Source organism: Cotesia typhae, unplaced genomic scaffold (genome assembly GCF_013202065.1).
Source record: "Cotesia typhae breed Kobodo isofemale line unplaced genomic scaffold, CoteBio_Ctyphae contig_5, whole genome shotgun sequence".
NCBI classification, from domain to species: Eukaryota; Metazoa; Arthropoda; class Insecta; order Hymenoptera; family Braconidae; genus Cotesia; species Cotesia typhae.
Window position 1 is genome coordinate 1,496,310 of NW_027423757.1, and position 27,648 is coordinate 1,523,957.

General features: G+C 26.0%; 3 protein-coding genes across 4 annotated transcripts; 2 read left to right on the plus strand and 1 right to left on the minus strand.

Moving 5' to 3' along the window:
* Window positions 1–1,551: 1,551 nt before the first annotated feature.
* On the plus strand, window positions 1,552–6,496 carry LOC141530567 (cilia- and flagella-associated protein 36). The gene is made up of 5 exons (XM_074247755.1): window positions 1,552–1,748; window positions 2,092–2,267; window positions 2,347–2,534; window positions 3,219–3,528; window positions 3,626–6,496. Exons 1-5 carry the CDS (start codon window positions 1,643–1,645, stop codon window positions 3,887–3,889), a joined length of 1,044 nt encoding a protein of 347 aa, XP_074103856.1. The 5' UTR covers window positions 1,552–1,642; the 3' UTR covers window positions 3,890–6,496.
* Window positions 6,497–6,720: 224 nt separating this feature from the next.
* Window positions 6,721–11,806, minus strand: Flfl (serine/threonine-protein phosphatase 4 regulatory subunit 3 flfl). 2 transcript variants are annotated; one of them, XM_074247754.1, is made up of 6 exons: window positions 11,445–11,806; window positions 9,952–10,901; window positions 8,267–9,865; window positions 8,065–8,162; window positions 7,519–7,903; window positions 6,721–7,409 (listed from the first exon to the last, which is right to left on the minus strand). In XM_074247754.1, exons 2-6 carry the CDS (start codon window positions 10,147–10,149, stop codon window positions 7,323–7,325), a joined length of 2,367 nt encoding a protein of 788 aa, XP_074103855.1. In that variant the 5' UTR covers window positions 10,150–10,901; window positions 11,445–11,806; the 3' UTR covers window positions 6,721–7,322. The 2 variants fall into 2 exon arrangements, with proteins under 2 accessions (XP_074103855.1, XP_074103854.1); XM_074247753.1 differs by having other exon boundaries at window positions 8,011–8,162; window positions 11,445–11,785.
* Window positions 11,807–13,935: 2,129 nt separating this feature from the next.
* LOC141530955 (ATP-dependent RNA helicase DDX54) lies at window positions 13,936–17,900 on the plus strand. The gene is made up of 10 exons (XM_074248358.1): window positions 13,936–14,224; window positions 14,293–14,669; window positions 15,398–15,713; window positions 15,797–16,007; window positions 16,085–16,311; window positions 16,406–16,597; window positions 16,687–17,018; window positions 17,109–17,247; window positions 17,342–17,501; window positions 17,601–17,900. The coding sequence occupies exons 1-10, from the start codon at window positions 14,027–14,029 to the stop codon at window positions 17,807–17,809; spliced, it is 2,361 nt and encodes a 786-aa protein (XP_074104459.1). The 5' UTR covers window positions 13,936–14,026; the 3' UTR covers window positions 17,810–17,900.
* The last annotated feature ends 9,748 nt before the right edge of the window (window positions 17,901–27,648 follow it).

Here is a 27,648-nt window from a genome sequence, read left to right on the forward strand (position 1 = left end):
CTGACTACATTGAAAGCGGTACAAAGTGGGGGTAAAAAAATCGCACGATCTGGCCACACTAAATCCCAATGGCACTCCTACACTCTTCTGTCATGCGCTTGCAATTTGGCGGCAAATCAAGTTATTATGAATCATTTGATAGTAAATAGAAAAAACTTAAATTAATACTAAATGTAAAAAACATCTGTCAATTTTTTTGGATTTTTATAACTACTAAATTATTATAAAAAATTTACAATACTAAAGTTAGCCGACATTTTTAATTTTTTGATTTTATTTTAATTATTAAATTAGAACTAAAAAATATTTTAAAAAAATGTCACGCATTGTTTTTTAAATTTTTTATAATTGAAATTTTTTTTTATTTTTTTGTAACCATTTTTTCTGTAAAAAAAAATTCTAAAAATTTTTAGATGTCGGCTAACTTGATTTTTGAAGAATATTTTTTTTTTTATAATTAATTTTTAATAAAAATCAATAGAATTGTCAGAAGTTTGCTGATCATTCAGTATTATAAATTAAAACTATTGTTGTCATAATAATATAAAGATGAGTTTGATAAATAGAACAATTACAATTTTTTAATAAAAATTATCATAATTTCATTTTTGTTAAACCAATAAAATAATCAGATAACAATAAAATATTAAAAAATTATTAAATAATTACCTCATTTTGTTATGAGGTACTTGCCTTAATTAAAATAAAAAAAAAGTATTGAAAATGAATTCAATATGACAAAATATTAATATATTTCAATCCATTAAATTTACCAGATAAATCCATTTTAATTTAGTTGAATTCGAAAATAATTTTTGAATTTCGGTTTTCAGAAAGAATACAAAAAAATTTTAATGAATTAAATATTTACTGTTTTTTTAAATTCATTTCAATATAGAAATATTACTTCATTTTTTACTTAGCTACTGATTGAAAAATATTAAAATAAATACAGAATTTGGAATATTTTTTAACTTAATTTAATCTAAAAATAAAGAATTATTTTCGGTCTCGCCAAGAACAGATAAATATTTGGAGAAAAACTGATAATCAAAATTATTTTTCATAAACAAATCATACATTAATCTGAAAATTAATTTTAAAATGATTTTTAATAAGTATCAAATTATAATTTATATTGTTCAGCATATTTTATTACAAAATTATGTAGTGAGTTTATATTATCCATAAAAAAATGTCCCTCTGTTATGGAAAATCATTCTTAATATTTTATATATCTATTATTAAAAATAATTATGATTATTTAAAATAACTGAACTTAAAAAATGACCAAAATCATCATTATTTAAAAGACTCTATACTTTGTAAATCCTAAAAAATTATTCAATATTTTATCGATTAATCGTTTCAATAATAATTTACGAACAAACTTTAACCCGGTATAAATAATTTATATTCAATTCAGATGATGATTGACAAGTGTAAGTATAGTCATGTTAATGTTTTGATTAATGTTACCATAGTAACACTCAATAGTCGAGGCATTGCGGTTACTGTTCTATCAGAAGGGATTGTTAACATTTTCTGTATTTACTTTTTTCATTCTAAAAGCAAAAAGACATTTAGATATTTTTTTTCACTATATTAACTAATTAATATAAAAAAGTTGAAAACAATAATAATGGCTCAAGAAGATAGTGGTTGGGTATTTGATTCATTAGTAGGATTTCTTCAAGGTCCAATATGGTCATCACCTCTCTTGACATTTATCGAAGAAAGATCTCTTAGTAAGTTCTTTTGATACTAACACTTCTTAATTTAGAATTAATGAAGCTATGGTTTTTTTTTTTTTACCATTTAAAATTTTTCTATTGCACCAAATATTCAAATTGCCAAATTTAATAATTTAATTAATAACATGAAGAGAAAATTAATAATATCTAAGAAAAATTTCATATTTTTACAATTAATGAAAATATTATAGATTAAGTTTTTTAATTAAGGGCTTTATTACTTATTTATATACAAATGTAAAAATTAAAAAAATAAAACTCCTTTTCAAAACCAACCAAAAAAATTCTTTAATTTAGATAAATTAATAATAATTGAAAAATGTTGCTTTTTAATTAGTTTTTGAAGCAGATATACAAGACAGTGAAGAATATCATGAAGTTTACCAAGAATATAAAAATTTGGTTGATTTATTATTAGGATGTTATATGGAAGATATGAGAATTACACCAGAGCAATTTGAACATGCATGTACGGTGAATAAACAAACGAGAATGCCTATTAACTTTCAACAGGTAAGTCTTTATTTTTTTTTTTTTTAATTATGTTAATTTGAAAAATAAAAGTAAATTATTTTTTTATTTAAAATTTTAGTCACTTTTTGAACAAATTTGGGCTGCCAATGAATATGAAATATTCAAAAGAATGATGATACAAAAAAACTTGGAGTTACAGTTACAAGCCCTCAACATGTTGGAACAAAAATTTGGACTTACTCCCTCATCGTTAACTTATAATACTGAAGATCTCCCTGATGAACTTGCTATGAAAGAAATATTACAGTAAAATTAATATCTTTATCATCTTAAGTGTTCATTGACTATATTAGTTAAATAATTATATTTATATATAAAATAAAGTTTTTTTTTCTTCCCTATTGGTCGAGAGACATTCTCTCTTTACATAAGTTCGATGGGGATCCATCGAATTTGAATACTAGTGAAATCGAAAGCTTGTGGTATTTGTTCGAGTTATAAAGATGTTTATTGAAAGAAAGAAATGAAAGGAACTAAATGAGAGCAAAGACAAACCTTGAAAAAATTTATGGGGTCGTTTACCAAGCCAGGAATAGAACCTGGATCTTCCTGATAACATGTCAGGAGCTCTACCAGTTGAGTTACCGGACTCCTTCTACCATCATCCTTTTCAGTTTATTGTTATACTTTCTATTCTAAAATTCTTTTTTCAAGGTTTGTTTTTGCTCTCATTTAGTTTTTTTCATTTCTTTCATTCAATGAACATCTTTATAACTCGAACAGATACCACAAGCTTTCAGCTTCACTAGTATTCAAGTTTTATGGATCGAACTTGTAAAGAGAGAATGTCTCTCGACCAATAGGAAAGATGGAATGTTCATCCGTTGGCTTGAATTATATTTACTAGTCACTTGACCGCTAGGCGAAAAACTTTAATTTATATGTAGACAATCGCTTGAAAAAATAATTGATAATTATATTTATATTTAGAAAAAAAATTCACGAACTTGAACAAGAAGAGGATGACGATAATCTTGTTGAGGCAGAAAAGGATCTTGAAAAAGCTCACGAAATCTTGTACAATCAGTATCAAAACGAACGAGCCGTGTTGGAAGAAACGATAAGAACTTCAGCACAACTAACAGATCCACTAATTGAGTCGGTAGAAAATGTCGATCAACCAATCGAGTCTAGTTCAAAGCCTGTAAAATTACCATTGCTTAAACCAACGAGAATATTAACTCCACTTGCCCCAATACCAAGGGAAGAAGATGAAAAGTCAGATCTTCAAGCTGAAACGGTACATCTTTTTATTTCCTGAAATACATAAATTAATATTCCTCATTTTTTAGCTATAAATAGTTTAAAGTTTGTTAATTTTATAAATAAAATTATAGAAACAAGATGAAAGTGAAGAAGATATGAAAAAAAGAGAAAATTATCTAAAAGCACGAAGAGACAAACTAGTAGCACTGAAGAAACAAGCTCGTAATCAAAGATTGGAGATGACAAAAGCACGTCCAAGCTCAGCTAGAAATGTTGCTGAAGCAACGATGCAAGGTAAACAAGATTTAGAAAATTCTCAAGCTACCGATCCATCGATTCTTCAAGTTCGTAAAGCTCTTGCAGCACGTCTGAGAGCAGAGGTTGTCCGCCAATAAGCATAACATTTTTTATAATCTGATATTACTTACAAAATTGCGGTTAATAATCGGAAAATCTTTTAGAGTTTCGTTAACAAATTAACGAGACTTACTCACGGTAATCAATAATTCGTTTGAATTAAAATTTATTCAATTAAATACTTCACGCACTTCTACAACACATTCTCATCATACCACTTTCTACTTTTCATTGAGGAATTCATGTATAGCATGAGATTCATAGCATCGAAATGCTCATATTTTGTTTGTACCAATTGTATTGATTGTTTAAATCTATCTTTTATTGTACGTTCAATTACTATATTTTAATGTATGATTAAAATTATTCATTTAAACTTGATCAATTATTTACAATCTCACATATGTCATGTTAAACCAAAATTAATAACTCAGCAAATATTGATAATGATTAGTAATTTGATTACATATAAAAAAAAACTAATATTCTGCTTAAAATTATCATTCAACTCTTTCTATAAACTCATTATAGTCACTTTCATAATCAAGTTATTTATGTTTTGAAAATTTTTTATAACGATAATTACAAATACTTTTTTTTTTTTTTTTAATTTTATTTAATTTAAGATTTGTCTACGAATCATCGTTGCTTCTATGAATTTTGGAAAAATAAAATACAAGATGTTTGTTTTGTCATTTTAATATTTTTATCTTTTTGTTAAACTTTATGATTCGCTTGTTGCACACTCGATTATTTTATATAGTTATGTTGTATACAAAGGTCACAAATTATTCATCTTCTATAAAAATTTTGTGCTGTACTTATTTGAAGAAAAAAAAATTTGAAAGAGTAAAAATCAAAGGTGAATAATGTGACTTATTATAATAAATATAAAACATTGAATATTTAAAATATGATAATGAAATATTCCTATATGTAATGTTATTTTTTGTTTCTTTATTATAATTAATATTATAATTATATCGATGTAACATTTGTAAAATCTATAGTGATCAATGGGTCAGTATTGTTAATACAAAATGTTTCAGAAATCTGTCTTGATCACGCATTAATCATTATCAAAACTCTAAATTTTTTTTTCAAATTTGTTTTCATTGCCAATTGACCAAAATAAATTTTAGGCCTTATAAAATATTATTTTAAGAAAGTGAAATCCTTTTTACAACATTAACTAATGTAGTTAATTTATTTGTATCGTGAAAAAACTTTTGTAATTATTTACAAAAATAAAATTCATTTTGCAATGTACGAAAATTTGATTGATATTTGTTTCTTGTTAACTTAAGATAAAATATTGTTTTGCATAACCATGCACGTGAAATATATTAAGCGATACTTGTTTCCGTAATAAATGTTTTCAATTTTATAGAATTTCACAATCGCAACAGAATCTGAATCATTTTACATCATATATATATATATACGAAAACACTCCATCGTATTTTACTTATTTATTATTACTAAAGATATAAATAACTATGAGTGTTTACATAAAAAAATCAAGTTGCTTCATTAATTTTTATATAAACACTTTTAATTATTTTTCTTTTTAATTGTTTATGTGATGCTTATACTCTTATCTTTAAACTTAAATATTTTTGAATTAATAATTATACCCAATAAAAATTACGAATCATTTCTATTAACATAAAATTACTAATCTATAAAACATTTAGTTTTTAAATTAAAAAGTTAATTTTTAAATTTGACTTGTACTTTACACATTAACTTACTTTATTAATTTACCGTACTAACAATAATGTCTTGTTCATTTCCAGATAATTACTCAATATTTTCTTTTAAATACAGTAAAACACGTTGAAGTCATTTTTATTAATTTAATGCGCCGTTTTTATTTTTTCAATAGATAATTAATTAATTGTTATCATTTCGTCACACATTTTTGTCAGATCAGCCTGCGGATTGTTATGTACAAATTGTTATAATAAAGTTCATATTTTAATAATTATAAATTATATTTCACAGTCACCGCTTCAAAAAAAAAAAAAAACTCAACATATCTTTTCTGGCTGTGTTTAATCATTGAATTTTACACAGAAACACGTACACTATATATATAGTCTACGTGTGTATGTGTATATATATCTTTTATATTTATAAATCTTATGGATAATAAACCAGTAAAAACCTGTACACTAACTTACATTTGTTTCTGTATTGTATTAATTTAGAAAAATTTATCATTATGGAGCAGCGGTTTGGTCTTGATTTGAAATAAATTAAACAGGAAAACTATCGGATCAAAAAGAAAAAAAAAATTTTAAATTAAGAGGAAAAAAAATATCGATATCTTATCACAATAGTCCAGTTAACGCGGAAGTATTTGATTGGTATGGCGTTTCAATTATCAAGAAAAAATAAACAATACAATTTTAAAATTGACAGTATTACAAGTGATGAATGACATTTAAATTTTTAGTTATTGAAAAATAACATCATTTGCCAAAAAGTCATTAAAGATTTATCAATTAATTAGCACTAGATTTTAAACTCTTTAACACTCATTCACCACTTTACCATTAAATTATTTATAAATTTAATACTTTAAAAATCAAGCTACCAAAGAAATTTCTAATAAATAAATTTTTAATAAGTTTAATTTTTCAGTAAAAAAGAAGAAAACAATTTGCACAATTTTTCATAATTTTCTATTGGTATGGGTAATGATATTCTTAAATAATAATTTGAATAAAAAATATCAATTATATGTTATTAAACAACTTATTACGATTATAATTAATTAATTGTACATACATTTTTTATGAATTTATTAAGTAAATATTAAAAAGTGATTTTACTTTCAACAAATGGGAATACACTAAACCAATGAAATAAATTGATGATATTTTTATGTTGAAATTTACTATATCTTTACACAACATAGTCATACAATAAGCGGTTTAGTAATAAATTCTTAATTATTTTTAAGAAAAAAATTCAAAGTTTTACAAATTTATAATCAACGCTACCTTAACTTGATCCGCGTTAATAATTCTTAATTTAATTATTCTTATTATTTCTTAAAGTTATCCTCTTCACTTTTATTCTCTTGATCTAATATTATCATTATATTTATAATTATTATTTTAATAATTATTATTAATATCAATATCCTTTAAATTCTCCTGTATGGCTGTTCTTTTCTTAGTTAACTGTACAAGAAATTAGCACAGACAGTTGTCAATGTTCACAATGCACTAAAGTTAAAAAATATATATTTCCCCTCTTATGTAGTTAAACATACTCGAGTATCTGTCTAAAGACACATTATTAAGATTATTTAATTCTGACCTATTTGTTATTGACTTTATATAAACGAAATAGATCAAAATAATTTCAAATTAATTTGAGTATAAATCTATCAGAGGGAAGAACAGCGACGGCGATCGATAGTCGTAGCACTATTACTGCTCTTTGATGATTTATCTACTATGCAAGTCGCTGTCTTTTGGGAGAAGGATTTAATTCTGAATCTTCATCATCTTCATCAGAGTCACCCTCATAATCGACCAATCCCTGTAAAAAAAGAAAATAAAAAAAAAAAAAATTTAGTTAATGTACAAAAAGTAAATCAACAAATTGATTTAGAATTAAAAAATATTTTAATATTAATTATATATTTTACCTTTTTGAAAACTGTCGTTCCTACTTTTTCACTATCGTCCGTGGAGCTGGCAATAATTCCAGCAGAAATCGAAGACTCATTCTCCGTGGGACTACTACTATTAACTTGGGACTGTTGCGTAGTCGAGGTATTATTAGTGGTATTATTATTCAGCACAGTCTGCTGTTGTTGGCTTTTAGAATCTGCAGGGATAGGATTAGGTGCAGAGTTAGGACTCGGTGGTTGTTTTTTAGCTGATGCCGGTGGGACAAGATCAGCCGCAGCAGCTGGAACAACAGCTTCACCCTCATCGAAATCTTCCTCTTCATTAAACCACATTTCCTCATCTTCATCTAGCTGCCGTTGGTCCCGTCTATACCGGCTGTTGCGTAAAATCGATGGTACACTGTATTAATAATAAAACATAAATATATTAATATAAAATTTATAAATATACTCGTGATAATACTATCAGAGTCTATCTGATCCCGCGGTAGTTGATTATCAACATACCTCTCGAGAGTAGCTCTATCACGATCCTTAAGTTTATCCTGATGCTGTTCATACCTTGATTTTAATGCCTTAAATGTTTGTACGTAGTCAATTGCTTCTAATTCTTTGGAGAAATTTTCAACAACATGTGAACACAAAGATTTGATGTCCTCCTAATAAAAGAAAAAAATGTATATATATATATATATATATATATATATATATATATATATATATATATATATATATATATATATATATAAAAAGTAATAATTACCAATTTAATAAATTCGAACATTTCGAGTATAGCTGAATCCAAAAGATTATATCTACCATTATTCCTTACAAATGCATCAAATACAGGTGCGAATAAATTGCCTTTTATAATATATCTATTATAAAATTCATCTTTCAATGCAATTATTTTACGCATAAACCTCAATGCACATAATACCAAAAAGGTATGCGTTGATTTCATTAGGATTAATATTCTTCGTAATAAATCTTTGTTTAAAATGCAGTTTTTAATTTGATACATGTGATGTTCAACACAAAATGATAATAATTCGAGAATCAATCCTAGCAACTGTACTGTGCGATAATCTTCACGTACTGGTTTATCACCAATAGTGTTGGCTAATAATGGTTCAATCAGTGTTATGATACTGTTTTTGTAGAAATAATTAAGGAAGTCAGTCTTCTCAGATTTATTGACAGAAGCCAACATATTTTCCGGGTCAAGTAATAATCGTAAAACACCGGCAAGTTGTACAGCACCACCTAATTCTGGATCTGTATCACCAACAAGTTGAGCCACTATAACATTTATCAACATTTGATCTTGTTCAGTGTTATTTATTTGTTGTAAAGTATAATCCCTAACAACACTCGGTGAATATTCAACAATGTAAGTCAGTATATCTATACTAGCTGTTTTAGTTTGGGCATCATTTATTGCTAATGTTATTTCAAGTGCTGGTAAAATACCAAGTGCTGTTAATGTTCGGTAAAACGCTTCTTTGCCTTGTGGTTGAAGATTTTGTGAAAAATTACAAAACTCTTTGAGAAACAAAACTAAATCACGACGCTTACATATTAACGTCGATTCGTCGGTTAACTGTCGAAATAATTCTGTTAAAAACCTTTCATCGTCTTGAATTAAAGTAACTATTTCAACTTTATTAAAAAATATAAAGCTACTTAGTGTACTGAGCATATTGTCCTCAAATACACTTGGTGTTGGTAAAACTACATCTTGTATGTACTGGACACGATAAGTTTGGTGGATTTTAGCTAACAATTCAGGATTTGTAATTGGAATAGCTTGTTTAAATCTTGCTAACTGACGTAGATACTCTCGATGCCTCTTTGGTTGTGGTAATGAAGGCTCGTATTCTAGACAACCCACTACATCAAAAATCACATCCTCACTAAACATTACCTCAAATAGGGCATTTTTATTTAATAAGAAAATATTTTTGAATATATCATATAAATGATGTAAACCTTCAATATTTTCAAGATCCTCGCATGTATGAAACAAATTTAATAATTTTTTAATATAACCTTCAGATTCAATTGCCATGGCTAATTTTTCTTTTCGTACGGGTGTTGATAAACAATTACCAATAAGTTCATTGATATCTTCAAGACGGCTTAATTCACAGGGTGGTAATTCAATCGGCGGTGCCGAGTCAGACATATCGTCAAATCGTTCATCCTCTGATTCTTCAACGATATCTTGTGTTATTTCAACTGATGGATCTTTACCTTGAACCTGACATATTTTTTCCCATATTTCATCGCAACCTGCTTTCTCTTGAAAGCTCAAAGCAAGATCAAAATTATCTCCTTCCGACCAAACAATCAAGGTATCCTAAAAAACATAAATTTAAAAATATCATTCAAAAAATTCAATTATATAAATAATAAAATTAAATACAAAAATATAAATTATCAAACCTGTTGTTTTTGATATGCAGTATCTGGCTGTATTTTACTTTCTAATAAAACAGAACCATCACTCTCAGCTCTGACCAATAATGAGATCCCTTTAAGTCTGTCTACATAAGATGATGATACATGTCCAGTACCACGATCATCCCATTGTCTGTCAGCATTTAAAGCATAAAGCTTCACTCGCCTTCTTGTATCAGTCATTTTGCACGTTAATTGTTACACTTAATGTTTTTTTATTACTGTTTACTAACTAGCATGCCTTCACCTCTTTATTACAATCACTGTTACTTCAATTATTTTTTGATTTTTAATAATTTTTTTTTTAATACAATTCGTCCGCACTTTTTCTTCAATATATTATTATCATCTATATAAATATTTATAACATTGAATGGATAAAAAAAATATATTGATGTGAAATAAAATCAGCTGTTAAATTTTACTACTAATAATTTATAAAAATTTATTAGCAAAACAAGCATGATATAGACGGATCATCATTATCTGTTTAAAGTGTTAAAAAAAAAAAAATTATGAATAAAATACACACTACTATATTGTGTCTGCAGAGATAATTATTATGTGAATGGCATTTTTGTATGATCTAAATATTAATGACAATGATGATAATGTTATTTTGTCACGACATTTAAGTAAACCTAATATTATCATTGAGTAGTTAATGTCGTCACAATCACCCAATAATGTTGGTTAAATTTTTTCCTCTTGACAGCTGACAACCGTTGTTGCATTCACAAATAGACGTAAATATACTTGACGTTACCAGGATGATTTTAAAACAAGAGCATGTTGAAGTTTTTATTTTAGCCGATCGTACGTAGCAGCGATTCTTGCAGAGTACTTTGGAGTAACGGTACTTAGCACACTACTTTTAACCGGTGATTGTCGTTGATCAAACATGCATTTCACAATGTCCGTTAGTCACTCAGAAACTAAAATTAATAATATTATATTATGTTATGTTATTATTAAGTCAATTATTAATTAATAAATTATGTAAATATTATTTTAATAGTAAGTTTTTTTGCAAAGCAATATATCAGCTCATCAATAAAAATTTAATATTTATATGTATAATGTGTATCCAAATAAATATTTTGTTTACAAAGTTTTGTATATTTATGCAGCCTTGTTGCATAAGCCCGCTCTCGATCGTAAGATGCCACACAATCATATACAGCACATAAGATGATAATTATAGTTATTACATACAATTTATACGCGGGAATAATGATTATTTTATTGTTAATTAGAGTTACTTATTTGAAAATTAAAATTTGTAATCATATATTGCGTTAGATTAATGTTTAATTGACATTAAATAATATCTTACAGGCTAAATAAAATAACCCCCACACTAAAAAAATGATGAATTTATATACTCTTGCGCACCGCTGTGTACGATAAATATCCAACCGATGAGAGCGGTCTCGCGGTACAGTAAAAATATACTTATCAATAATAATTACACTCACAATTATAACCTCTGATTTTTTTAGTGTTTTATCTTCTTAATATTTGTTACAGTTAACACACAAGTATTGGGCATCGTCGCAAGTGCCTATCCAGCTCGTAGATATTTAATCTATTAAAATTGACGTAGACACTCAATAGCCACAACACTACTCTCCGCCATGTTAGATCACAACAACGCGCCACGGGGTCCACAGCCAGAGTTTCAAGGATTCCAGCGCCAAATTTAAATTTTATTTACAACATTAATTCTTTTTATTCGTTTTTTTACTTGTTAATAATACTTTTACTAAATTATTTATTTCTTCACGTTTAATTTTATTCAAATAAACAAATTATTTATCGAATTTAAGATAATAGAGATGTTTTTAAATAAATTGCAATTATTTTTTCACCGATCAATAGACGGCTGCCGGCGCTCACGAATAAAAATCTCTCGTGGCTCTATGTATTTGTTTCAATAAATTGATATATTTTCTTAAAGTATTTTTTTTTCTACAGAATAAAATTAAAATTCTAGAAGGAGAAATCTGTAAGAAAAATAATTGCAATTGTGAGACATTTTAAATGCCGATAGAAAGTGTGCATATGATTTTGCAAATTATACAGCGCGCAAGGCCGTCTTTTGTGTGTCGTCACTCCTTTCCTTGTATATCTATAGATTAAAAAAAGAAAATAATAAATGAGATTACTACAGAGAAATGAGATTGTCTCTAAAGGATATATAGAATATTAAATTTTTTTTTCTTTGTATTTTTGGAATAATTATCATGATTGAATGCCTAAAAAAAAGAAGATATTCGTTTGTATTATTATTATTATTATTATTATTATTATTATTATTATTATTATTATTATTATTATTTTTAAATGAAATAATATAATTTTTACAGGCTACACATTTGTACATACATTGTTATTGTTATTATTATTAGCTTGACTTTTTTTTGGGAGAGGCAGACAATTTAATTTCAACCAATAGCGACAGACATTCACATGAATGCATTTAAGCCAGCAGAAACTATAGAATTTTTTAAAAATTAGGGCGCACTCAGGTCGAGCGCTTAAACGCTCTCAGCGCTCACATTTGGAAGTACCAATACGCGCGTTTATTTTGAATTTTTAAATACTCAGACTCCATAACAAAATATTATTTTTAAATACTTTTCAAATTATAATTAATCTCTACGAAAATATTAACGAAAAATTTGTAATAGTGATTAATTCAAAATTATTAAAGATAGTGGTGATGAAATATATTGAGGTTATATGACACTGAAGTTAACAGACGTCTAAAAATTTTTGACTTTTTTATTAATTAAATTACAACTAAAAAGATACTTATAAAACATTACACTTATAATTTTTCAAGTTTTTTTACAGGTGAAATTTTTTTAAAAATTATTTAATTGAAATTTTTTCAATAAAAAATTTCTAAAAATTTTGAAATGTCGGCTAACTTCATTTTCATACGACATTAAAATTAACAGTCACTAGAGAATTTTTAAATTTTATTTAATAAAAAAATTCGTTCTAAAAAATTATTTTTAAAAAGTTGTATTTTTAATTTTTTAAAATTTCTAAATGTCAATTTTTTGCCATAATTTATTTGTTAGAAAAAATTCTAAAAATTATTAAATCTCTGCTAAATTTATTTTCATAATTTTCATTGAGAATATTACTTTGCTTAACTTCTTAATTCTTCTAATAAAAGAGAACATTTGTCATCAAACTTGAAACTTTTGTTGATAAGCAAGATTATGCCGATTTTTTTTTTTTTTAGTTGTAGATTTCTTTCTTAACTCAACTTCTTTACAACTATCGATGTTCGAAACTTTTATATTTATTTCCAGAGAAAGCTGCTAAATTTCATTTACTCAAATAAAATTCAACAGCACGTGATTTTTCTACAGTTTTCAGGGTTCAATGACATTGAAGTCAATACCTTGGTCGATAAGAAAGTTGATTAATATATTTTCTTCACTTGTCTTACTTTAATATTATTGCAATAAGAGAGTGAAATAGAAATAATTTGTATGATATGTATAATTAAAATATTATTTATTATAATACTGAAGTTATCGGTCAGCTGTCAATTTAAAAAATTTTTTTTAACAAATTAATTACAAAAAAAATGCTTCTAAAATTTTCACTTGTAATTTTTATTAATTTTTAAATGTGAAACTTTTTAATTATTTAACTGCTATAAAACTCTAAAAAAATTTTTAATATATGTCAACTTCAGTGTTATTAAATAATAACATATTTGAATAAATCCCGCGTGACTACAAACCACACCCCAGTCCACAAGGAGGCAGTACAATAATCGGATGACCTTGCTGGAGTTTCTGGATACCGCGTTCCTTGTTTAGTACTAAATATAATTTGGTATACTTGCTGTATTCGAACTATTTTTGATTTAAAGTATAGACTATAGAGGGACTCTTCCCCTTCCATACCAAATACTCCATAATTTCTTATTTAAAACTTAGATTTTATGTGCACGTGGGATACGTTATGTTCTAACCAAAAATTATATTTTGTTTAAACTAATCTTAACTAATTAAGTAGTTAGTGCAAAAAAATGACAGACACTAAAATAATTGGATTTGATAATCCAAATGAAGTGGACAGTGATGATGGATATAATAACAATGTGCCATCCGAGATAAAATCCAAAAAGAAAGGAGCAGGTGCTTTTGGTTGCATGGGATTAAGTCAAAATGTTCTTAAAGGTATCACTGCAAATGGTTACAAGCGCCCTACACCAATTCAAAGAAAAGTAAATATTTTTTTAATAAATAATTATCTTTATTTGCTGACAATTTCACATTGTATTTTAATGTATAGACTATTCCATTGGCATTGGAAGGACGAGATGTTGTTGCCATGGCGAGGACGGGTAGCGGGAAGACGGCTTGTTTTTTAATTCCAATGCTTGAAAAATTAAAAATGAGACAACCGAAAGTCGGTCCGAGAGCACTAATTTTATCCCCAACCCGTGAATTAGCATTACAAACATTGAAATTTATTAAAAGTCTTGCTCATTACACGGATTTAAGAGCTGCTGTTGTTTTGGGTGGTGACAGCATGGATGAACAGTTTGAAAGTATTCACAACAACCCAGATATTCTTGTTGCAACACCTGGACGTTTTCTTCATATTTGTATTGAAATGGATCTTAAATTAGATAATGTTGAATATGTTGTTTATGATGAAGCCGATCAGTAAGCTATCTATATTAATTTCAACTACATTTATATCTTCAATGTTTTCTTCACGTACTAATACTAAAAGAGAGTATAATTTTGATATCTTTGTCAATTGTTCTAGCAATTTAACGTTAATGTAAAATAAATCGCGTGCCTGATGCCAAAAGGGCGTCTAAAAATTATAAGTCCTTCTGGCTTTGCAAAACCAAAAGGGCATATAATTTTTTTTTCTTGTGCCAATCGTTTTGTAAACACATTCTAAGCGTAAAAATGAAAAAAAAATTACTATCGAAAATGTAGACTTTTAAAAATTTTTTTTTTATATAAATCTCCGTACAAGTTTGAAGACTGTTTTTCGAAATTTTGAAAAATCCTAATTTTTTTTTATACGCCCTTTCGGCTTTAGAGCGACAATTTTCTAAAGCCAAAAGGGCGTATATCTTAAAATACGCCCTTTTGGCGTTAGTGCGTCAAAATTTTTTTTTCTGCAGATCTTTACGTTTCGAGCAATTCTAAAAAGATTGGCAAAACAATTTTTTTTATACGCCCTTTTCGCATGAAGTCCTATCTAACTGTTGTAATACACCCTTTTGGCATTAGGCACGCAAAATATTTGTAGATTTTAGTATGTTAACAAAGCTAGCAGAAAGTTATAGACTTCTTTCACCTTAGTGTTGTGAGGAGATATGTATTTGAATAATTTTACCATAAAAAACTTTAAATGTATTTTCTTTTTAATTTAGATTGTTTGAAATGGGATGGGGAGAACAAATTAATGAAATAGCGAATCGATTACCAGAATCACGTCAAACGTTACTTATCTCGGCAACACTTCCTAAAATTTTAGTTGAATTTGCAAAAGCTGGTTTGAGTGATCCAGTTCTAATACGTTTGGATGTCGAGAGCAAATTACCAGAAGAATTGAAACTATCATTCATAACTTGTAGACCAGAAGAAAAAGTAGCTGTTTTGCTGTGCTTACTTAAATATATTATTAAACCAGATTCGCAAACAATTGTTTTTGCTAGTACAATGCATCATGTCGAATACATTCACATGGTAAACATTTTTAATAATTTTATATATGTTAAACAATTTAACAGAAAGTGGAATATTTGTTAATCAATTATTTTTTATTACAGATATTGGACCACGCTAATATAACAAATACTTTCATTTACTCAAATTTAGACTCTTCAGCGCGTAAAATTAATGCTGCTAAATTTAAAGCTAATGTAGTTAAAGTTTTGGTTGTAACAGATGTAGCAGCAAGAGGAATTGATATTCCACATTTGGATAACGTAATTAATTTTAATTTTCCAGCTAAGAGTAAGCTTTTTGTTCATCGTGTTGGTGAGTAAATTAATTACTTAATCTAAATTCATTATTTAAAATTTCAGTGCATTAAACAAAACTCGCATTTTTTATAGGACGCTGTGCTCGAGCTGGAAGAACTGGAACAGCGTATAATATAGTTTCTAATGATGAATATGCATATCTTTTGGATTTAAATCTTTTCTTAGGTTTACCTTTTAGCATAGTGCCACCAGAATCATCGAAAAAAAGTATTGAAAGTGCTATCGGAAAATTGCCACAATCCATGATCGAGCAGGAACTCGCAGAATTGATTACATGGCACGATAATAATACCGATCTTGTAAGTTTACTGATACCATAAATAATTTTAAAGATTCACTTATACTAAAATAATTAACTGATTAAATGAATTAATTTTTTTTATTTTTCAACAGTTGAATATGCAAAATGTGTGTAAAAATGCTTATCAACAATACCTTCGTTCAAGACCAGCAGCTTCAACAGCAAGTATAAAAAGAGTTAAAGAACTAGATATAGCTAGTGCTGGTGTGCATTCTGAATTTATGAACATGGCACCTAAAATTGCAGATTTATTGACACAAATGAAAAGTTATAGACCTCGAGGGGTAATTATTTTTTTTTTTTATTTTAAATAGTTATTATTAGAATAATGGTATATAATTTTTATTCAAATCAACATGATTTCTATTTATAGACTGTATTTGAAGTATGTAGAAAGCCGTCGTCAACTGATTACAAAGTAATGGCAGCAAAACGTTTACTCCATAATGATCTAATTACAAAATTTAAATCTAAGCAAGCTGAAAGAAAAGAAAATACATTGAAAATTGTGAATAATATTAAACAAGAATCAAAACTTGATTCAAGTACAAATGACGAAATTAGTAATGCATTCAAGGAGGTTGTTAAACCGAAAAAAAGAAAAATTGATGACTTGTACAAAGAACCTAAGAAAAAGAAACGTGGTGTTCGTGATGAAGAATTTTATATTCCTTATTCTGCTCCAGATAAACATACTGAAGATGGGTAAGTTTCATTTCTAGTTAGTAATTTTTAAAATTATTTTAATTTTTCTTGATTATTAGTTCATTTAATAATTCATTAAAATTTTTTTAGGCTTGCCGTGAATAATTTTGCAACATCAGCCGAGCGAGAGCAAATGGACTTGACGGGTGATAATGAAAACGCGTTCCGGCAACAGAAACAAATGAAAAAATGGGACAGAAAAAAGGAAAAAATGGTTACCGTTAATAATGTATGTAAATATATAAATTATAAATTTTTCATCATTGTAGACTATAGCTTTGGCTTAGTAATTATGATAACTTTTGATTTTATTTATTTCATAGACTTCAAAAGTTGGAAAGATCTGTACGGAAAATGGTACTTGGATTTCAGCTTCTTACAAGACAAACCGTTACAAACAGTGGAAAGAAAAATCTAAAATTGATAGCTTAAATAACGATTTTGATGATAATGATGTTGATGAACCGGAAGATGTAAAAAAATGTAAGTTAATTTATTACATAAAATTAAAGTATAATGGTGTTAATCAACCGATATTTTTTAATTCCATATTACTTGTATTAATAAATTTTTTCTTTCTAGTGCAAGTAAATTCACACACTCATTGGGGAAGGCATAATAAAAAAGTTAAAGAAAAGTTGTTAAAAGCTAAAAATGAATTGAAAAGACCTGAACAAATTTTGAAACAACGAAGAATAAAAGAGATGCAAAAAGAAAGAGAACAAAAACGTCGAGGAAAAGGCAAAGGTAAAGGCAAGGGCAAAGGGAAAGGAAAAGGCGGTAGGAAATAGTTGAATATATTTTATTTGTATTATATTTCAATTCTATATGTTTGATTATAATTTAAAATTTGGTTTCAATAAACTATTTATCTGAATATAATTGCTTACGTCAAAAAAAAGAAAAATTATTTAATGTTTCACTTTACGCTCGTAATTTCTTAAATTAAATTGAAAATATCATTAACCGAGAATTATTAGAAGTAATAAATAAATAATAATTAACTTAACTAATGATAAATCCCTTGTGACGTATGGTTGGACATTTAATAACAATTTTGTTGAGTTTATAAACTAAGTGTACTATATGCATACAAGAGATGAAAATTATTGCGGTGGGCCAGACAGATTTGTTAATTGAGTAATGTAAGTCGTACCAAAGGGTAAAGGCTAAATATATATTTATCCATTAGTTATACTTCTGGTACAAATTGATCCAAGTAGAGTTTATACTTGTATAGAGTAGTAGGAATCTTTATATGAGTTAACAGCAGGAAACGGGTCATTGATCCATCAACCATAAAGTTAATTTGTTTGATCACGACTTTTGCCAATTCGCTGTACTATTGCATAAATAATTTTACTGCTAAATTAAACAGAGAATAAAAGAACCGAAGAGTAAAATAAATTAGCAGTCGCGGAAAAGGTAAAAAAACCGGAAGCGGAATATTTCAAGTATAGGTATTCAATGCTTAGCACGCTTAGCAATAATTCAATTAAGATTCAGTCATTGGAAAATTTTTCTTGTTTAACGTATTAATCGATATCAAAAGACGATGACTTTTGAAATAAATCAAAATATACTATGATTTCGAATGAAGAATAATTTTTTTATGAATAAAATATGGCTGAGTTTGTACATTCAATTTTTAAAAGCCATTTGTAAGCACATAATATTTTTTATTTTACAATTGAAAATAATCGATAGTAATTTTAACATCCTTCATTTATTATCTTTAGTAATTAATTGATTTTCAATAGAACTATTGACTTTTTATTATACTTCTCAATCCATTAAATATTACTCCCTTAAGCAGACATTTAAGATATGTGACAATTTCAAAAGTAATAAATTTCAATAGTACTCTATTTTTTTATTTATATTATTTTATGGCTTTTAAAGTAATGATGAAAAAAAAATGATAGTAAATGAAAACATATAATTTTTATTGAGAAATTTTAATCAACGACTCACTGTTTACCACAATTTTATCGTCCGTGTACAGTAGAGTTTCAGAGTTAAGTGTTATTATTATTACTAATGTTAATGACTTTAATATAGTATAAAATTTTAGTATAGTTAAAAAAAAAAAAACAGTAAGCAAGAAGTTAGTGTTTGGAGAAGAAATGAGAGAGAGAGAGAGAGAGAGAGAGAGAGAGAGAGAGAGAGAGAGAGAGAGAGAGAGAGAGAGAGAGAGAGAGATTGTTTTTAATGTCTACACATATTCTATAGGAAGAAAAAAAATATATAAAATTTATTTTTTAATAAAAAATAAATTAAATGTAAATCTAATGATCACAAATTTAAAAATCCTTGATAATTGAATTGACGTTAAACGTTGTATTTTGAATAGATTTATATAGAAGTAAATGCGATAAATGCTGAAACAGCACGTTTAACTTTATAGTTCTATGTAGTAAAGAAAACAAAGTACAAATAACTTATATAGTCTCGAGGGTAGTACAGTTATAAAATGCAATAGAAATTTTCTTAAAATAGAGAAGAGTAAAAGACTTATTCGTTGAACTTGAGCCAATTGAAATATATAAATATTTCCGGATACTTGGCACAGTTTAAATCAAATCATTAAATAATTAATTATTGAATGTGTACTTTATTGAATAGTCAAATAGTCAATTTGAATTAATAGGTTGATGAAATTTTTTTATTATATCAAATATTCATGGCTATTATTAAATAGAATAGAGCAGTGATAAATAGACTAAAAAGGTCTTATTTAGTAAGAATAAAAAGTATAATCGCCTTTTCAATGGTTAAATGCGAAAATTTATAGCTATAACTCAACGCAAATGTTATCAGAAGCATTCTGATCAAAGAGGCGTCTTGCCGCGCAATTGCTTTTGCATTGGATGAGTAATTACTCGATTATACTTTAACAACCGGGGGTTTTGATCAACACTTCTTATTTGAATTCCACGAGACTCTCGTCAATAACTGCTCACGTTTCTCGTCTCAAATTATTCTTCATCACATCATACATCCTTCTTTGCTTTTTTTTTTTTTTAAAGCATTCTCGGCACAATTAATTTGAAAAAAAAAAAATATTTCAAGATTTATTTTTAGTGATTTCAATAAAACAAAAAGCTAAATTTGTTTTGAATTAATTAATATCTTTAATCTGAAAAATAATGTAGTTAATTATTGTTAAAATACATGCATTAATTGACGAGGAAAGAGTAAATTCTAGAAATTCTTATTAGATTCTTAGTAATTTTTATTATTTAGTAATAATCTTAAAAGGTAATATATTATTAAAACCTGCGGGGTTTGAGAAGACTTACGTTCAATCATCTTTACGTTAGTTTACTTTACTTTTTTATTATTTTACTCTAAAATTTGTTTATTTTCAAATAACTTCAGCTGCAAATTAAATTAATTATTCTTCAGTAAAATATCAATATTCCAATATTTATATAAAATCAATATTTTTGCATTTTTAATTCAAATTTAGTTTACTTCAGTTGAAAGTTTATTTTGTTGCATAAACTATTAATTATTTATTGGGATTGATAATTTTTTTATTTTTAAAATATAAAAATACAATCTATAGATAAATTATTCGAAAGGAAAAACTTTAAAAAACATAAAAACGAATGATCTAAAACATTCAACATATTTCTTCACGGAATAGTATAATTAATTCTGTAAACCCATACTATATTTATAACAATTACATCAACAATATATCAGTAATTAAAAAATACCATAAATTTAACCAGCAAATTCATCAACAACATTTTATAATACACTTGTCAACTTCATATGCATATCTGCATACCTTTCCCATCCCTCGAGGCTACCTTGAACGAATAGGAGTGGATTACGCAATTACAATGCACACGGTTCGCTGTCTTAAGACTGTACTGCGTGGTACGATGTAACATCAAACATAGCATATACATATTTGTATATATATACCTTACGAACATGTAACATATGTCAGTATACTTTAACATATATTTTTATATTTATGCACATTCAAGCGAGTGAAATGCTTACATTTTATCACACACACGAGTATATTTGTAGTATATTGTTAAATATATCCCATTTCAGTGGTTGCATTCAAAATCAATCACCAATCTATGGTACAGTATTATATTAGACATATTGGTGTATGTAATATTTTTATTTATTTCTTAAGGACAAATTTTTGAATCTTAACTATTGAAAACAAAAAAAAATCTTTTATAAAATAAAGAACCTTGAACTTATCATTCCACTTTATTCATTAAATCTTTTTTACGGTTAATCCCAAAGTATAATTTATATTGTGGTTGAAAATTGATATTTACAATTGATACATGATAAGAATGACTTAACAAGAATAAATTCTGACGCAAAAGGTTTCGCATCGCTGTAAAGGGTCTGTCGACACATATATTATTTTATAGAGATATTGAAATACATAGTATACTTTACACTGCATGCGGTCTTGGGATATACTTGTATAATACATAATAAATGCACTTTTAACAGAACGAAAATAAATAATAACACTGAAGTTGATAGACATTAAAAATTGTTTTAGAATTTTGTTGCAATTAAATTATTAAAAAAAAAAATTTAATTAAAAAGTTTCACATGTGAAAATTAATAAAATTTACAAGTGAAAATTTTTAGAAGCATTTTTTTATTGTAATTGATTTGTTAAAAAAATTTTTAAAATTGACAGCTGACCGCTAATTTCAGTATTATAATAAATAATATTTTAATTATACATGTACTTACATTTATACATCTATTTTTAAATCCCTTTTATATTGTCTAGGATTTATTATTTTATAGTATTTTTCTTTTTTTTTAACTTTTCTTTAAAAATGAATTACACTAACGAAATAAAAAAAAAAAAATTTAATTTTTTAAAATAATTCTCTAATACTAATTGATTTTTTTCAAAAAAGCAAGAAATTGTCAGATGTCTGCTGATTTTAGAAGACATTAATTTTAGCTGTCACTTGACAAATTTTTTCATTTTCTTAAACAAATAAATTATAGCAAAAAAACTTTATTAAAAAAATGGAGAAATGTTTATAAATTAAAAATACAATTTTTTTAAAATAATTTTTTTGTTAAAGAAAATAAAAAAATTGTCAAGTGACAGCTAACTTTAATGTCATTGATTTTAGTACAGTTTCAAAATTTTTAGAAATTTTTTATTGAAAAAATTTCAATTAAATAAATAAAAAAAAAATTTCACTTGTAAAAAAACTTGAAAAACTATGGGTGTAATTTTTTAGAAATATATTTTTAGTTGTAATTTAATTAATAAGAGAGATCAAAATTTTTCAGACGTCTGGTAACTTCAGTGTCATTTTTTTAAATACATTTATTTGATAATTTTATTAATTAGAATAAGTATTTATTACCATTTTTAAATTTAACTTTTACTGATGTGAAAATCAATTCTAATTAGTTATGACGGGATGTAGTAATTAAGTACTGTAATTAATATTGGAGAAAAATGTAAAATGATTTTTATACTTTTAAAGCTCAATTAAATTAAATGCTAAAAAATAATTAAATTTATTGAAATAAATAATTATAATTGACGTCAAATAATTTTTATCGTTAAAATTTCATCAAATTACTCTATTATAGTCTTATTTTTTTCCTTATTAATTACGAATTAGTACGCTCAATTGTAAAAAATTTATCGAATGAATTTAAAAATGTCTTATTTTATTCTTTATTATTAATAATAACCATTAAATGAAATTCGAAGCAAAAGATTTGTGATAATATGCGTCATCATGACATACATAACTTATCAATATAATCAAGGTTCTTCTACAATATAACACTTCATTTAATTTTTGTTATTATTACGTCACTGATGACGTAGTTGGCTGTAATTTTAACTTTGGAGTAGAATAAAAATGACTATGAAAGATTAAGATACTAAGAAAACAGGAACCGTACGTTATTACGATATAAAATTTAGTTGTATAAATTTAATTTTAACTTAGTGTGAATAGTTTGAAGCGGAAACTTAACACAATTTGGGCTGTACAAGTAGCTCGAAGGCACGTGGGGAATACGATGAACGTCGATGGAAGACGAGCATCCGGATGAAATTCCAATGCCTAAAGGGTTCCTATTTATACGCGCAAGGATGAGATTTAATAGTATAAGTCGATTATAGCCAATTTACATTTCGGAAATAAAACTATTTTAACTTTAAATTAAAATAAAATAAGCAAATTAATAAAAAGTTTAAGCTCTAATTACTATAAAATCTACTGAGTCTATATGTGAGAGTCATTAATCCACTAAAAGTTAAAATTATGATATAATATTTACACATAAAGGAAAGTTATCTATATTATAAGCGTCTTGCGTTATATTACTGCATGTATTTGAATTGAATTTCAGTCTTTCAACGTAGATATACCAACAATTCGTTGTTTAGTTATTTGTTGTTATTGCGTACCATGTAAAAAGAGTGAAAGGATTCTTGAAACAATAATCGAGATGGTAAACAGCAACCTGCCAAGTTTATTTTTATACAAATACTCAAACAAATTTACTTTTAGAATAAGTATTAATTTTTTTTTTTTTTTTTTCATTTAATTAATAATAATTTAACTATATACTTCCAATTGAAATGAAAATTTTTATTAGATATGAAAAATACTAAAACTTGAATGATACACTGATAAAAAAGTAAACTTAATTTGAGAGAAAAGCCTTGAACTAAGAATACCATTTTGAAGAAAATGATTTTCTTGAGTCGAAAAAAGAAAAAATTGATCCAAGAAAAGTTTACTTAGACCAACAATAATTTCTTGGCTTAAGAATTGTTTTTTTTTTTTTTGTGGGAAGTTATGGATAGAATTGATAATAAATAATCTTATAATTCGTATTAACGAAGACTGTAATATTAGGTTGTATTGTAGGGTAACCGGAGTCTATATCCTCGGACAAAATATCCATGTCAAAATATCCTTAAGACAAAATATCCTCAGGATAAAATATCTTTTGCTAGAATATCTGTGGAAAAATATCTTAAAATTCATTAAAAAAGAAGTTTAAAAACCAAAATATTATAATGTCAAAAAAGATACACAAAAACCATGTTAAAAGGGCGCAACACGATTATATGCGTTTCATTAAAATAGTTTTAATTGTTTTGTTGGTATTTAATTTTTCAAATTATGTATATTTTGTCCAAGGATTTTCCGTCCATGAATATTATGGCTAGAGGATTTTTTGTCATATGGATATTTGATCCGAGATATTTTGTCGGAGATATTTTGTCCGAGGATATAGAATCATAGAACCGTACTGTACATAGTAAAATAAGGAGTCCTTTATACAACTCAAGTACCTAAGGTCATAAAATCAAGCCTATACAGGCTTTCTTATTCTAGCTCCACAAATGTGCCTTAAATGTGTTTTTCACATTTCAAAACTAATAAAATAAAATAAACTATTTTTTTTTTTAATAAATATTTCTAACAACAAAATATCTAAAATATAAAACTGAAAGTTTTGTAACTGGGATTTATTTTTGCTCAGAGAATCCAACATTTTTTAACTCAAAAATCTCTCTCTCTCTCTCTTTTTTTTTTTTTTTTTTTTTTTCAAAATGACATTTTCCGTTCAAGATTTTTTTCTCTCAAATCAAGTTTACTTTTTTAGCAGTAGGCTTACATTCCGGTCAATTTGAAATAATATTTAGAATATTGACAAAATAATAATGAAAGTTTTCAAGATAAAACGAAGCAATGTCGTTGACTGTTAATTATTCTTTTTTTTTTAACATTAGACCATTAAATTTAACATTAAGAATAATCCAAACTCTAAATTTTAGAAAAATAAATTAAAAATCTATATTACAATGCAAATATTTAGGCTCTGCCTGTACATATCATTTTAAAAAGTCTTTAAAATCTGATTTCAAAAGTCAATAAAATTCGAATAGGTAAATAATGTTTGAAGAAACTAAAAACAAAATTCTTTCGATTGTATCATAGTTAATATAGTTAATTCTAATAACGAATCTCAACAATCCACTCTAATCACTTATTTACGTCATTTTCATTCGATCCACCTGACAAAAAAATTTATGTTGGGAAAGTTGATAGTAACAACGATAATATTTAAAAAAAAATACAATTATCGAATCATCAATCAAATATTCGCAAGTGTTCGAAAAAATAGGAAATACTAATTGTTTGAATTCTAGTTGATTGAGCGTAATGGTTTAGTTTGCGTAAGTCTAAAATTAAAAAAAAAAATTTTATGTTTAAAAAAGAAAAATATTTTTTTATTTTTCGCGAAGTAAACAGAGTCTGCTAGTATTTAATATAGTTACCATAAAATTATTGTCAGTTTAATTTTCTTTTTAAAAATTTATATAAAAATAAATTAATAGCAGATAATTAATCATTTTTTCCAACAAAAAATTATGACAAAAAAAATTAGGAAAAAAAATTGACATTTAGAAATTTAAAAAAATTACAAATGCAATTTTTTAAAATAATTTTTTTGTTAAATAAAACTTAAAAATTTTCTAGTGACTGCTAACTTTAATGTCGTAAACTTTATTTATTTGTTAAATTGTTATACTCAATGACTCTACGCTCGATTAAAGTGAATCGTGTTCTAAAGTCATTTATACAATATCATCTGATACATAACAAAGAAATGCCTCCTAAGAAATTGATTAATCATTCACTACAATGAAATTTAAATTCATTGATGATTCAATTTTGCGTTTAAAACCTTTTCTTCCATTACGTTGAATAATTATTTCTCATTGAACTTGAGAGTAATGAGCTGTAATTTGTACAAGTCAGTTTCCTTTGAAGCTCTTCATTATCTTCAAAACTTCATTTTATTTCTGCTATTTAACACACTATAGCAACATTTATTAACCCATAGAGTATGAAACTCGTGTGGATTTAATTGATCAATATCATGTGTGGTGAATTTTTACAAATAAAACATCCAGAGTCCATACCACGCCCTTGAAGTACTCATTAAAGTTCACCAGTGGTAGTGTAGTGTGTGACTACCAGACTAGAACCTATCTGTTGATATGTATAGTATTTAAACTTCCGTCCAACCAACAAACACTTTCTCATTTAATGTATCTTTGCAATAAAGTGCATGCACAAGAGCCTTGAACCTTCACCATGTACTTTATTACTTATTTTGTAAAAAATAAATACCGTTTTTATCACATTATTTTTGCATTATGTACATAATAAAATGCTTTTAGTATTTTATTTATCAAAAATATTTCTGTATAGACCATTAATCATTAAACATTTTTTAAGATTATAAATGTTACACGCATTGATAAACAAATTAACTGGATTACCGAGAAATAATGTTGAATTAAAAAAAGCCTTATTCGGCCACACCCGATATGGAAAGGTAGATTTCTCAATTTGAACACATAATAATAATTAAAATTTTTGACACTATCTTTAGAGCGTTTATAAAATTTATTAACTTATTTTACGAGCTACAAAATGCAATTCACAGAATTGCGGTATAATGAGTTAAGTTCAAGTTATTCAACAATAATCTCGTAAAAGTAATTATTTTTCATAATTTTGCAGATTTTAAGAGCTGTAGAAAAAAAAATAGAAAAAATGATTAAAAGAAAAAGTAAAATAAAGTACATTGAAACTAATTACATGAACTTTGAGATCCAATTGCTAGAATTTAGTTATTTATTATAATCTCAAAGTTATTTAGAGAAATTTCGTAAAATTTTGATTTTCATGAAAATGAAAAATTTTTTCAAACAGCCACAACTTTGGAACGAATGGACCGATTTGGCCTATTTTTGAACTTGTATCAAGAGAAAAATTTTTTAACCAAGAAAATAATTTTGAAAAGTTTCATTGGCTTGAGTCAAGACGAAAAATTTTTAAATCAAATGAAATTTACTTAAATTAAGAAAAATTTCTTAATTTAAGAATTTTTTTATTCAAATCAAAAAGATGAAGTTCTTAAAAATGATTTACTTGATTCAAGTTAATTTTTTTTTCTGTGCATGTATAAACTTTCTTCAATTATGTTAATTTTTTTGTTAATAGAAATTCTAAAAAATTGTTGATGCAATTTTTAAAAATATTTTCTAAATTTTATTCTTTAAAGAAGATGAAAAAATTTTCAAATATTTATCGATTGCAGTATCATTGTAGACTAATATACTAAAGATAGTTTATTATTTTTCTATTTAATTAATACCTTTTTTTACTTTTCTTATTTCATTTATTTATTTATGTGGACTTTATTTTGGTTTTTTAAAAATTTATTAAAGTTAGTAAGATTGTTTAGAAGTTACATTCTTATAAAAATCTATTGCAAGTGTAGTAAAAAATTATAAATAATAATAATAAAGGATTGAAGAAATATATACATATACAAGTGAAAAACATAAGTTGAGAAAAAGAATGGAGCAAATTATTCTGCATGAGACTGATTAATTTTCAAGAGCCCAATTTATCAACTCACCGTTTAATTAATAATATTTTTTTTTAACTTTTATTTTCTTCATTAAAACAGATACTAGAATAGAAAGCCATATCCATTCAGTAACAACTGTTTTTTTATTCTATATATATTATGCATAAAATAAACTTGG

Bases quoted from the DNA above. Each gene is read 5' to 3' on its own strand.
- LOC141530567 (XM_074247755.1), top strand. From the start codon at position 1,643: ATGGCTCAAGAAGATAGTGGTTGGGTATTTGATTCATTAGTAGGATTT. The intron at 2,535-3,218 runs GTAAAATTAATA...ATTTATATTTAG, and splicing joins GCTATGAAAGAAATATTACA to AAAAAAAATTCACGAACTTG. The intron at 3,529-3,625 runs GTACATCTTTTT...ATAAAATTATAG, and splicing joins CAGATCTTCAAGCTGAAACG to AAACAAGATGAAAGTGAAGA.
- Flfl (XM_074247753.1), bottom strand. From the start codon at position 10,149: ATGACTGATACAAGAAGGCGAGTGAAGCTTTATGCTTTAAATGCTGAC. The intron at 9,866-9,951 runs GTTTGATAATTT...TATGTTTTTTAG, and splicing joins CTGCATATCAAAAACAACAG to GATACCTTGATTGTTTGGTC. The intron at 7,410-7,518 runs GTAAAATATATA...CTTTTTTTACAG, and splicing joins GAACGACAGTTTTCAAAAAG to GGATTGGTCGATTATGAGGG.
- LOC141530955 (XM_074248358.1), top strand. From the start codon at position 14,027: ATGACAGACACTAAAATAATTGGATTTGATAATCCAAATGAAGTGGAC. The intron at 17,019-17,108 runs GTAAGTTTCATT...AAATTTTTTTAG, and splicing joins GATAAACATACTGAAGATGG to GCTTGCCGTGAATAATTTTG. The intron at 17,248-17,341 runs GTATGTAAATAT...TTTATTTCATAG, and splicing joins AAATGGTTACCGTTAATAAT to ACTTCAAAAGTTGGAAAGAT.